This window comes from Eucyclogobius newberryi, unplaced genomic scaffold, assembly GCF_026437365.1.
Source record: "Eucyclogobius newberryi isolate DKJ021-1_F unplaced genomic scaffold, fEucNew1.0.hap1 SCAF_21, whole genome shotgun sequence".
NCBI classification, from domain to species: Eukaryota; Metazoa; Chordata; class Actinopteri; order Gobiiformes; family Gobiidae; genus Eucyclogobius; species Eucyclogobius newberryi.
Window position 1 is genome coordinate 2,016,022 of NW_027315846.1, and position 13,160 is coordinate 2,029,181.

At 45.0% G+C, this 13,160-nt stretch overlaps 1 protein-coding gene across 1 annotated transcript; it reads right to left on the reverse strand.

Moving 5' to 3' along the window:
- Positions 1-296: 296 nt before the first annotated feature.
- On the reverse strand, positions 297-11,944 carry fbxo30a (F-box protein 30a). Its single transcript, XM_072457850.1, has 3 exons — positions 11,744-11,944; positions 4,882-6,937; positions 297-3,560 (listed from the first exon to the last, which is right to left on the reverse strand). Exons 2-3 carry the CDS (start codon positions 6,832-6,834, stop codon positions 3,357-3,359), a joined length of 2,157 nt encoding a protein of 718 aa, XP_072313951.1. The 5' UTR covers positions 6,835-6,937; positions 11,744-11,944; the 3' UTR covers positions 297-3,356.
- Positions 11,945-13,160: the final 1,216 nt, after the last annotated feature.

Consider the following 13,160-nt stretch of genomic DNA (forward strand, 5'->3'; position numbering starts at 1 on the left):
CGCCCTCTGACCCCAGAGTTGGTGGTTTGAGTCCCGGTGGAGCCTCATGAGATCACCACTGTCATGACCTGGTGTGTAAATGTGTCATTAGAACCATGATTATACGTAAGAGAATACTCTAATAAAATAATAAGTAAAGTGTCAGTTTTCCAGGACAGTTCCAAACACTTAAACATAAATGTGAAATAAGTCTTTTGTCTTTGTGGAGCTCCGAACGACACGAGTTTTAGATGTTTTTGTGCCTTTTCAGTTCTTAATCCTGGAACAACAAATGAAGAACAAAGTGTTTTCTCATCGTTTATTAAACCAACACTGCAAAACACACATGTGGTAGTTGTAATACTATAAGTGGTGAACCCGTCAGTTGTAAAAAAAACACACAAATAAAATAAAAAGTATAAATGTATTTGCTCTACATTTGACTGAAGGCTTCAGCTCCCCTGAGAAACACGACTCCAAAACAAGAAGTGGTTCTAATGCTGTTCTAGACCTGGCCAGCAGGGGTCACTCCCACAGGAAGGGGCGGAGTCAGAAATACATTCAAAACGTGACTAGATATTTAAAGGACGCGCGGGGTGCACTTTGAAGGACGCGAGTCGCGCACTTTGAAGGATGCGAGTTGTGCATTTAGAAGGACGCGCGTATTGCACTTTGAAGGATGCGAGTCGTGCACTTTGAAGGACGCGCACTCTGAAGGTCGCGGGTAGTGCACTTTGAAGGATGCGAGTCGTGCACTTAGGACGCGCGTATTGCACTTTGAAGGATGCGAGTCGTGCACTTTGAAGGACTCACACTCTGAAGGACGCAAGTCGTGCACTTTGAAGGATGTGAGTCGTGCACTTTGAAGGATGAAGGACGCGTGTTGTGCACTTTGAAGGACACGCATTATGCATTATTTGTATTGTTGTTGACCTTTAAACATTTGCTTTGGCATCTCATGTTTTAGAACTCAAACACACACATTACTTTCAGTCAGGCCTTTCCTCATCATGATTTGTGTTATCGCTCCATCTACTGGCAGCAGAGGGAACGACCACAGGACAAGAAACAAGAATACAAGGATGCATTTGTAAAGAACATGACCTCCAGAGCCTTGAAAGTTCCTATGTCAATCTTAATGATTCAAACTTAGTGAATATATGTCCACGTTTTCCCATTGAAACATGTAAAAGAATTCAACACAGATTACAGTCGTCAGAAAATGGCTCAAATGGGTCCGACGCCCTCTGCTGGCAACGATGAGAAGTGTATAACAGTTTAGATGTGGCTAATATCGGTAGCTGGTGGTGTTGGAGAGATTTGATAAATGACCCAGAAGGTGAGAGCTGCTTCTGAGGAAACCAAACCGGAGAACACGTCGTCACATGGTTTAAAACTCAAAAAGTACAACAAAATATAAGATAATTCAAGGAGAAAGTTCCCTCCAAACTCTACCGGGAGTGAGAGCGGGTCAAAGGTCAACCACAAACCAGGGCCTTTGTCCTGTTTTTAATTAAACCCTTTTATAATGCACAGATCAAGCAAAACATTATGACCACACCAAACATGCACCGTATTCTGACCAATAAACCAGGTCTAAACCAGGTCTAAACCAGGTCTAAACCAGGTCTAAACCAGGTCTAAACCGGGACTAAAACGGGTCTAAAACGGGTCTAAAACAGGACTAAACCAGGTCTAAGCCAGGTCTAAGCCAGGACTAAGCCAGGACTAAATCAGGACTAAATCAGGACTAAACCAGGACTAAACCAGGACTAAACCAGGACTAAACCAGGACTAAACCAGCCTTTACAAACTTTCTCAAATCCTTTCTCATATTTTCCTTCCTCTGACACAAACACAATAATCAACTCGCTCGTGATTTCTTCCATTTGGAAAAAGAACCTGTTTTTTTTTCATTTCACTCGACGGGAATCGTAATGTTTGACTCGATCTGTGCATTTAACGTATGTGACAAATCAAACAAACCACAGTCGAGCCAGTCAAAGCTACAGATTTGGTCTTGGCTTGAAATTTAAAGCAAATGTGGTCAAACTTTTTTTTAAAAAACGTAAAAAATAAAATTCATGCAGAATTAGCAATTTTAGCTACAAACAATCGACGACCTTGAGATGCTGAAGGACGAGCGCACTAAAACAACACAACTCAAGTGATGAAAGTTAAGGCTCCACTCTTCCATCTTCCACAGTATTTTTGGTATAAAAATAATTTAAAAAATCAACATTTTTACAGTTTGTATTATTAAAAGAAGGACAACACTGCAAAAAAAAAAAGACTACACAAAGCAAAATTATTTCAATAAAAAATATTCAATCCGATTTAAATAGCTTTACTTTATGCAAACTTGTTTTAACTCGTCATAAATTAAAACTGTAATAATTAATCTCATTTCAAGTTAAAATATCCGTTAGTGGGATTAAAAACAACAAAATCATAGGCTAAAATCCCTTGGAGAATTTAGCGCGAAATAAATAACTAAAAGGCATTAAATCGAGATCAACATTGGAAACTGAAGTAATTTTGCCTCCTGTTTATGCTTTAGCAGTGCAGCGTCTGAGCGTACGACAAAAGGGAGTTGTTTTTGAGGTTAAATCCGTGAGCGTCTGTAAACACTGGAGCAAAAACACCCGGACGACTAAAACGCCAGTTAAAACCGCTTGAATTCTTAATAACGTCGAGGAGTTTCGGCCATTTTAGATCGAATCGCTCGTCGACGCTCGGAAAAGTCGCCAGTATCGCTCGTCCCGTCGCGATCATTACTACACATCGACTGATCGTTCAGTAAAAGACAGTTTATTTGCGATAGAAAGGTATTTTTCCTGTAGTACAATAAAGTTTGAGCTGTAAAGAGTCAATATAAACATTTACTGCTCATGATGGAGTCAAATTACTGTATTTTTCGGAGTATAAGTCGCACCAGCAAAATGTGTAAAAGAAAAGAAGATAAAGTATAAGTCGCAACCCGGCCAAAATTATAAAAAAAAGGTGCGACTTATAATCCCGAAAATACGGTATTTATATTTATACTTATATACTTATATTCAGGAGCGACTTATATGTGATATTATTTGTTATTTCACACTTGCAACTGCATTTCATACTCCAGTGCGACTTATACATGTTTGTTTCTTCTTTATTATGCATTTTTTGGCTGGTGCGACTTATACTCCAGTGCGACTTATAGTCCAGAAAATACGGTAAGAGAACGTTGAACCCATTCCAGGCAAGCGTTAAAAAACAAACCATATAAAACGCGCAAAACCCTCTGAATTCAAGTGATTTAACGCGCTCGGACAGTGTTCGTGCGGCGCGACGAGTCCCGGCGGCGGGCGCGTTGGGTCCCGGCGGCGGGCGGAGTCCTACGCCACCGGCTTGAGCACCGAGCGCAGGCAGCGGCCCTCCTTGGTCAGTTCCCGCGTGAAGCACATGCACGGCAGCGGGATGGCCTCCTCGCGCCGCGCCACCTTGTTGAAGGCGCACTTCTTCAGATGGTCGGCCATGCTGGCGATGTTGGCGAACTTCCACTCGCTCACCGTGCCGAAGGCGGTGCTGAATCGCCACACCTGAAGAGAGAGGGAGGGCAGAGAGTGAGGCTGGGTATCAGGCATTCACGACAGACATTATCCCAGTTTTAAATGATGAGGATAACTTTGTGTATATGAATTATTATTAAATTTAAATGTGTAGTTATAGTTCAACGGCTTCATTGAAAGATATTTAGAGACATTTAATTGGACGTTGAATTTTAATATAAAGTTTAAAGGAGACGTATGTATTTTTTCCACAGGTACTTAGGGATCATCCCAAAATGGGTTGAAGCTGAAAAGACGTAATATTTTTCATCTTGGGGGGTTGAACCTACATTTCATATTTTTGTTGCTTTGAAGCTTCAATACATCGTTGTGGCAGTCATTGTTTTGAAATGCTAAAAAACTGCAACGAGCATTAGGCCAACATTAGGCGGCGGGTGCGGCGCGGAGCACGGGGAGTGCGTACGGGGGAGCACAACGCCCGTGCACGTTGTGATCACGGCGCGCAGTGGCCAGCGCGAGGGAGCACCCGCCCCGCGCCGTGGCCAGCGCGAGGGAGCACCCGCCCCGCGCCGTGGCCAGCGCGAGGGAGCACCCGCCCCGCTCCCCGCGCTGGTGGACCATGTGGATTGAGTAAACAAACATGCGCGACAGGTGACATTATTTGGAGAGTTCATAACTTCTAAATATAAACTTACCAAAGGGATGTTCACTAGAGGTGAGCAGGGTCTATCAAGCTACTATCGTTTTATCAACGAGTAACATTTTATGTGAAGCCAGACTTAAGTCTTTTGAGGGGGGGAGGGGGTCTAGAGAGAGACGAAAAAAATTACGTCTTTTCAGCTTCAACCCATTTTGAGATGATCCCTTAGAGCTGAACCATAACGTGCGTGGATCATAATTTGACATTTTGTTCATCGTAAACTGCAATATTGATCCAAAACTGCTTAGCAACAGAAACGGGCCCATTGACTTCCTGTTCGAAACGGCAGAGCTGACAAGCCCCGCCCCTTCACAGGGCCCCGCCCCTTCACAGCGATAGTTCTCTGTAATACGCAGGGGAAATTGATTCATTAACATATTTTTATTTTTTGGGATATGTGGCATTTTAGAACGCTTCATGTTTCACTCCGAGTCTTGATTTTTCACCGCAAGTACAGGATGTGGGCGGGGATAAGGGGTAGGTGAAAACAGACTTTTCTGAGCCTCGGTAGGAAAACAATACAGATCCAACTCAAACATGCAGGACGTCAACTTTGCGTAAACCAATAAGGAAACCGCGTTATAAAATGGTTAAAATCTCATTAAAGTCTATTTTTGGCGTGCGCCCCTTTAAGAGCGCCGGCACACTCACTTTATCGGTGATCTGCCACGAGGGCGACCCGTCCGCCCGCCGCCTCTTCTCCCACAGCAGCACCACCATGCCCCGCATCTGCAGCAGGCTGGCGCACACCTCCCTCATGGTCCGGGACACTCTTGAGAGCTGGCACAGGCTGAAACTGTCCAGGAAGCTGGCCACGTGCTGCAGGACCTCGAAGGGGAGGCCGCTGAGCTGGTCCCCGCTGAACCGCCGCCGCCCACTCTCCGCGCCCCGCCACGGGACGCCCGGCTGCACGCCGAACGAGCCCAGGTGCCTGTCGTGGATGATCCGGAAGCCTTGCACCTGCGGGCAGAAGCGCCTCTGCGAGTACGTGCAGCCGTAGTACGCCAGGGGGCAGCGCTGCTCCATCCAGCCGTTCAGCCCGGCGTGGATGTCGCCGTGCACGTTCTTGAAGTGCGAGGAGAACTCGTCGCGCCGGAAGAGCTGCCCGCACACGAACGTGAACATGGAGCGCTGCTTGGTCTGGTACCGGGCCACGCACTCCAGCACCAGGTCCAGCCGCAGCGTGTGGAACGGGCTCGGGTTGCAGAGCTGCGGGCTGGCGTGGTCGCAGGCCGAGGCCGACGCGATGTCGCCCACCATCGTGTTGGTGGCGAGGATGGCGGAGGGGAAGGAAAACGTCTGCGTACCGAAGTCGATGTGGTAGCCGTCGACGAAGCGGCTGTCGGAAATGCCCCTGCCGCCCGGGGAGTCGCCCAGGCAGAAGAGCAACGCGGCCGTGATCAGGTCGATGCCGTGCAGTCCCATCGGGTCGTCCGCCACTTCTAAATCGGACGTATCGACCGCCTTGTCCTCCATTTTGGCTCTGAAAAGATACGGGTCCGACAGCAGCGCTCTCCTCCCGTTAAATGTAAACATACTTATGCCTCGGAGCACTTCCACGCTCTGCAGTTTCCGCTCTAAACATCGAAACCTGAGTTCTGAGGGCAAATGCTGCAAAAAGTGGTTTCGATCCAGGTGATCCGAAATGAGAAACGGCACCGGGACGGGCAGGGGCCCGAGGCGCGGGACGACGGGCGGCACTAAAGGCAAGATTGGCAAGTAAACGTCTTCCAGAACGTCGCCGTTGCCCTGCGGCTCCTCGTTCACGACGTTCTCGTCGAATAGAATGTCCACGAATTCGCTTTCGTCCGCCCAATCGATCCGGTTTTCCTCCGTTCCCACCGCGCAGTCGACTCCCCCGACCGCCCCGAGCTCGCAATCCGAATCCACGGAATCCGAGTCTTGCATGTCCACGTTTCTCTCGCCTTCCGCCCCGTAAACATCGCAGTCGTCGCCATTTTTACCATCCTTTTCCTCGCTGATGTCGTCGACGATCACCTCGATGTCCTTTGCGCCGCCCAAAATGTCCAACGCCGCGGCGAGGCTCCTGCTCGGCGTTTGGCACAGCGCACTGTACGGCTCGTCCTGCTCCATCTCCACCGCCGCCGCCTCGCCCAAAGACATCACCATCTTGTCGCTCTCCTCCTCGGCCCCGCCCTTCTTCTCCCCGTTATTGGACAGCGTGGACGTCACCTTCAGCGTCTCCAGCAGCATCCTCTGGTCCTGCAGCGCCAGCGCCATGTCCAGCTGCTCCACCTCGTCGAAGTCCTTGCTCAGGTTCTCGTACGACTTGCGGTCGGCGTAGCTCACGGGCCACCGGTTCCACTCCATGGTGCAGCAGACGATGCTGGCGGGGCAGATCTCCAGGTGGCGCGCCATCTTGATGCGCCGCACGGCGAAGGGGCAGCCGAAGCCGCGGTTCAGGCACGGCAGCCGCTCGTACGGGCAGAGCAGGCGGTGCTCGTCCGACTTGCAGGAGTGGAAGACGGCGCCGCAGACCAGCGGGCAGCCCATGAGGTCGCAGGAGACCCCGTGCTCCGGCCGCACCATGCACCGCCGGTTGATGCACTTCAGGCAATGCGGGTGGAGCTGCTGGTCCTCCATTTTAGGTACGTCTCTGTAGGTGAAGGGGTCCTTTTGTGGTGTTTTGGAGCCGGCGGTGTGTGGGGTGTGGCCCGGCAGGAAGAGCAAGCCTTGTGTTTAAACCCTGAAAGAGAAGAAGAGAAGAGGAGGAGAGAGAGAGACTTGTTAGGCAAATGAGGCTCGGGACGAACACAGGAAACGAGCACAAAGAAACACTGCATTTGAATAGAGCGGCAGGACACTTCTTAAGGAGGACTTCTTAAGGAGGACTTCTTAAGGAGGACTTCTTAAGGAGGACTTCTTAAGGAGGACTTCTTAAGGAGGACTTCTTAAGGAGGACTTCTGATTTAGTAACACCGTGCTGCAGTTCTAGTGCTAAAAAGGAGCTTGAATTGTAAACACGCCAGGTCAAATCTGTGTAAATAATCATGGTTTGGAAGGACAGTGCTGATAAAAAAACGTGATTTATTTTGAATGCACTAAACAGACAATCTTCTAATCAATATTAAGAGAATTCATCAGGAATGTGCCAGACAGAATGTGCCTGTTCATGTTTTTGTTGCGGTTTAAAAAAAAAAGTGAGCAGACGGTACAAATTCAACCCTAAATGGCAGAAATATCAAATAATAAAGCATATGTACATTACTAATATCCTCTTTTGACATATTAAATTGCTAAAGTTAAAGTTTAGTTCTTTATATTTTCATTTTTATTATGATGTGTTTTAAGTAATATATTTGATATTCCAATTTTGCACCTCTTTGAAAAAAAATGTCTATTTTTGAAGAGCCTAAAGGGGTTAATAAGGCTTCATTCAAAAACGAATTACAAAACAATCGTGATTTTAATCAGCGTAAGTGTTTTATGGATTATGTAGCCTTTTATAACAAGGACATTGGCATTATTAAATCTAACTGTCGTCAATAATGCACTTTAATTGTGAATAATCTCTCTCTTGAAGCCTTCAGTCGCCATATTTCAACCTTTATTTGTTCAATAACGTACTCAAAAAGATTCAGGATCTCGGTTCAGGACCCCAAAGCTTAGCCCGGTTCAGGACCCCAAAGCCTAGCCCGGTTCAGGACCCCAAAGCCTAGCCCGGTTCAGGACCCCAAAGCTTAGCCCAGTTCAGGACCCCAAAGCCTAGCCCAGTTCAGGACCCCAAAGCCTAGCCCAGTTCAGGACCCCAAAGCCTAGCCCAGTTCAGGACCCCAAAGCTTAGCCCGGTTCAGGACCCCAAAGCTTAGCCCGCTTCAGGACCCCAAAGCTTAGCCCAGTTCAGGACCCCAAAGCCTAGCCCAGTTCAGGACCCCAAAGCCTAGCCCAGTTCAGGACCCCAAAGCTTAGCCCGGTTCAGGACCCCAAAGCTTAGCCCGCTTCAGGACCCCAAAGCTTAACCCGGTTCAGGACCCCAAAGCTTAGCCCAGTTCAGGACCCCAAAGCTTAGCCCAGTTCAGGACCCCAAAGCTTAGCCCGGTTCAGGACCCCAAAGCTTAGCCCGCTTCAGGACCCCAAAGCTTAGCCCAGTTCAGGACCCCAAAGCCTAGCCCAGTTCAGGACCCCAAAGCCTAGCCCAGTTCAGGACCCCAAAGCTTAGCCCGGTTCAGGACCCCAAAGCTTAGCCCGCTTCAGGACCCCAAAGCTTAACCCGGTTCAGGACCCCAAAGCTTCACCTGGTTCAGGACCCCAAAGCTTAGCCCAGTTCAGGACCCCAAAGCTTAGCCCGGTTCAGGACCCCAAAGCTTAGCCCGCTTCAGGACCCCAAAGCTTAACCCAGTTCAGGACCCCAAAGCTTCACCTGGTTCAGGACCCCAAAGCTTAGCCCGGTTCAGGACCCCAAAGCTTAACCCGGTTCAGGACCCCAAAGCTTAGCCCGGTTCAGGACCCCAAAGCCTAGCCCGCTTCAGGACCCCAAAGCTTAACCCAGTTCAGGACCCCAAAGCTTCACCTGGTTCAGGACCCCAAAGCTTCACCTGGTTCAGGACCCCAAAGCTTAGCCCGGTTCAGGACCCCAAAGCTTAACCCGGTTCAGGACCCCAAAGCTTAGCCCGGTTCAGGACCCCAAAGCCTAGCCCGCTTCAGGACCCCAAAGCTTAACCCAGTTCAGGACCCCAAAGCTTCACCTGGTTCAGGACCCCAAAGCTTCACCTGGTTCAGGACCCCAAAGCTTCACCTGGTTCAGGACCACGAAGCTTAGCCCGGTTCAGGACCACATGCTCGGGCACAGACAGACCCCGCCCGACACCCTTTGGCCGGCGGTGACTTTGCAGTTGTTGTTCTCGCCGCGCCGACAGAACAGAGCGTGGCGTTCAGAGGCTCGTGTTTGTGTCTGCGCGTCGTAACTCTACACGAGCGGTTGTGAAACACTGCCGGCGTTTTGGGTCGAGAGAGGGGGGAGGGAGGGGACGGGGGAGAGGAGGGGGCGGCATTAACCGGGAAGAGCGTGTGCCGCGTCGGACGTAAACACGCCGCATCGTTTCACGCCGAGAGAAAGCGAGACGTTTAGCCGGCGCAAAGGGACGTCGTTTCTTCGCAAAGTAACTGATGTGACCAGGATGGGCAAAGTACAAATACACAGATAAAAAATGGACGCTAATGATAACTAAACTTATCAAGCGCATAAATGTTGGAGTGTGGAGACGCCAGGCGTGTCACTGAAGCATATGTGCAGTAAAGTGTCTTATTGACAGTGTTCGGGTACTTTTACTTGAGTAACTTTTTCAAGAATGTGTACGTCTTTCTGACACTACTTTTACTCCTATTTGAGTAAAAGTTTTGGTTCCGCTTTCTGTTATGAGTGAACATAAAAGTGACAAATACTTTATGTTGATTTGTAGTTTTTGCTTCACTACTTCAGAGACAATTTAGTTTTTGTGTCGAGAATTTCAGATTGTGCGCTTTATTTCATGTTTTTTCCTTCAAATGATGAATCAAATGCTCTTAAAAACAGTACTTTTACTTGAGTAATGTTATTCTGAAGTAACTTTTATGATAGTCTGATTATTGATAATGCCACTGCTTTGTCATAAAAGGCATTGTGTGTTTTAGAGTGTGTAAAGTTCAGATACAAATCATCTTAATAATCAAAACACAATTAGTCTAGTCACGATAAGTCAATTAATTGCCGTGGCCAAAATAAATACTGACAAAAACACATTATTGCGTATTTATATAAGTCGCACCAGCCAAAAAATTCATAATAGAGAAGAAAAAAACATATATAAGTCGCACTGGAGGATGAAATGCGGTTGCAAATGTGAAAATAACAAATATTATCACATAAGTCGCTCAGGAGTATAAGTGTATAAGTATAAATATAAGTATAAGGTCGCACCCCAGCCAAAACTATGAAAAAATGTGCGACTTATAGTCCAGAAAATACTGTAAACAGGACAACGTTGGATCTTTCCTTTAAAGTTTTTGAAATGTCATGAACTATAATATCAGAAAGAGTAAAATAAGAAACTATTATAATGCAGAGTTTGTGTTAAAATGCAGTATTTATAATGTTATTAAAGTGTTTCTTTCGGTTGTGACATTGACTCTTTTCCTTGGATCAAAAACAACATTTGAAATCAACACATTTACCTCATTGTGACATCGAAATACGAGAACAACACGTGAATCATTTGCTTCGGACATATTTCGTGGCACCGACGTGTTTTTGAGCCATAACCGAAGTCGACGCTATATTTAAGAAAAACCTCAGCGACGCAGCCGCGCGGTCGTTCGGGATTAAGCTTTTCAAAATTCTGAGGCTCATTTCGAAACGCTTCTTAAGCCCGAAAACCGCGTTAATTCAAAATAATAGCGCGTCACAATTATATTTAAGTCAAAGCCACGAAGAAAAATGACATGTTGTTTCTGGTCATTAAATGTAGTTTTGGTCGTGTAGAAATCACATTAAGCTTTCGTAATGTGTGATTTTGTTACAATTTTAAACGTAGTAATTGTATATAGTCCTAAAATACGTGCGCGATTCATAAAACTGTGTCATAAAAAAGATGAACAACGACATCATCTTTAATTGTGAAGCGAAAGAATAAAAATACGACGCGGTTTATTTGAAATTAAGTTAAAAAACACTTAATTAATCAAACGTTTAATCAATTAGCGAGAACTTAAACAACGTGTTATTTCCTGTATATGTTTATGTAACTTATAGTAACAAATACAAAAATTACTTAGGGAATAAAGTAATCAGAGTAAAATAATTAGATTAGTTTTGACAGTAATCTGACAACTGTTTAACTGGGATAAAGTTTGATTTGAATCTGAAAATTGTACTTGTGGAAATGAGTTTTGACACGTGTTTATAATAATTAATTGCACAATTGTTCTCTTCAGACAAAAACAATAAACTATTCCCGACATTTGTCTTGCATAATGTACATTTCACGTGCGATTTTCACAGATTTACTTTAAAATATTCAAATTTCAATTAAAAAAAAAGGGAAATCTAACGGAAGCAGAAACAAACAAACAAACTCGGGGTTATAACGTGCAAATAATTAAAACAATGGCTAATGTTGCACACATGTAATCCGAGTGCAAACACAGAACAAAGAAAGCTTTTTGTTCAAGACTTTTTTACAGATTTAGCGTGGCCAGAATCACAAAGATCGTGGAAAAACCGCTGCGGGAGAAAAAGTTAGCAAAAAGCGCTAAAAGGCTAAAAACACAAACAAAGCCGCTACGACGCGTTTATTTAAAGCTATTTTACACGTTTTACCTCGTTAACATTCACAAACAAGACACTTTATGCAATTAAAAACGTTCATGAAAGCGAATTGAGATGATTATGGTTGAAATGGCCGATTAAAAATAACTTTTAAAGAGCGAACAAAAGGAAAATAACAACAACATGGCATAGCGGAGTTAGCATTAGCATTAGCATCGAGAGGGGGGGGACAGAGAGGGAAGCGCTTACCCGTAGAAGGGGGCACACTTCCAGGGCGCGGGACTCCGGTTTCCCCGGTCGAAGCAGCTCCCGCGGGGCCCGGTTACAGAGTTTAAAACAGCCGTACACGGTGGTCGCGCCCGGGGGGGTAAACGTGTCTGAACGCGGAGGGAAAAGCGCGTCTGTTGCTGCCGCCGCTGCCGTGAGACCGAGCGGTGTCCGGCGTCTGTGTTGTTGAGCCGCGGGTTGCCAGGTCTGTGCGGGGAAATGCAGCCGGAAGTCGTGAGAGTGCTGCCTCTAGCGGTTTGAATGTGGCGGTGCAGGAAGAAGGAGATGTGTAATGTAAGTTTATCCAACAATTAGTTAAGAATGTTTAATATTAAAACAAGATTTGGGTCATTCAAACAAACTGGTGTCTTTTAAATCCTCGAAATTTTGGAAGTAGAACTAATAATATTTCTTTGTGATGTTCTAATAATATTCAGATGATATATTATGAAGGTTATTTTGTGTTTTTATCACGATTATTTTTTTTTTACATCGAATCTAGTAAAAATATTCATTGTATATTGATACAATTACATTTTTTAATTCGAAAAAAAAATGTATGTCATTTTTAAAAAATATTAGATATGTATGAAGGTTATTTTGTGTTTTTATCACGATTTTTTTTTTACATTACATTTTTTAAAAATCTATTTTTTTTTAAACATCGAATCTAGTACACATATTAATTGTATATAAATACGATTATTATTATTTTAATTCGATACAATTAAAAATGTTAATGTCCAGAATTAAATGTTGTCAATTTAGATTTTATATTTCAACTATTAACTGTACTGTTTTTAAATCAATGTCATAATCTCATCATTTTGACTTACCACGCCGTCATGCTAACGTCAGATGGTTATGAAACTAATTACCTGTTACTTAAAAAAATACACCATCATTTCTAGTGTCCATCCATTTTCTACCGCTTGTTCCCTTTCGGGGTCGCGGGTGACTGGAGCCTATCCCAGTGACTTCGGGCCTTAGGCGGGGTACATCCTGGACAGGGGCCAACTTGTCGCAGGGCCACTGTTCTAGTGTGTAAATATGTAAATATTTGTGGAGTTAAAGTTATGGTTAGATTTAGTTCTTGTTTTATTCTAGCGTAACATTACCACCCTTCACCAACCACTATTTTACCTTGTTTGATTCCACTTTAAATGCACAGAAAATAGTTAATACATAAAATAAAAATGAATTTACTTGGACAGATACTACAGTAAATTGTGGTCATTTTAGGCAAAAATAATAAAATAAACGATATAGTCTCAAAAGGCTTCTCAGGTCCAATATAAAAAAAAATATAATAAATGTGAGGATGTGTTCAAATTTAAAAACATTACATTTTTTCCTAATTTTTGATTGAACACAAAAGGCGTATACTTTATTTTTCCTC

Excerpts from the sequence above, each read along its gene's own strand:
- fbxo30a (XM_072457850.1), bottom strand. The coding sequence starts at position 6,834 with ATGGAGGACCAGCAGCTCCACCCGCATTGCCTGAAGTGCATCAACCGG. Across the intron at positions 3,561-4,881 it reads CGTGGCAGATCACCGATAAA|GTGTGGCGATTCAGCACCGC; the intron begins GTGAGTGTGCCG and ends CTCTCTCTTCAG.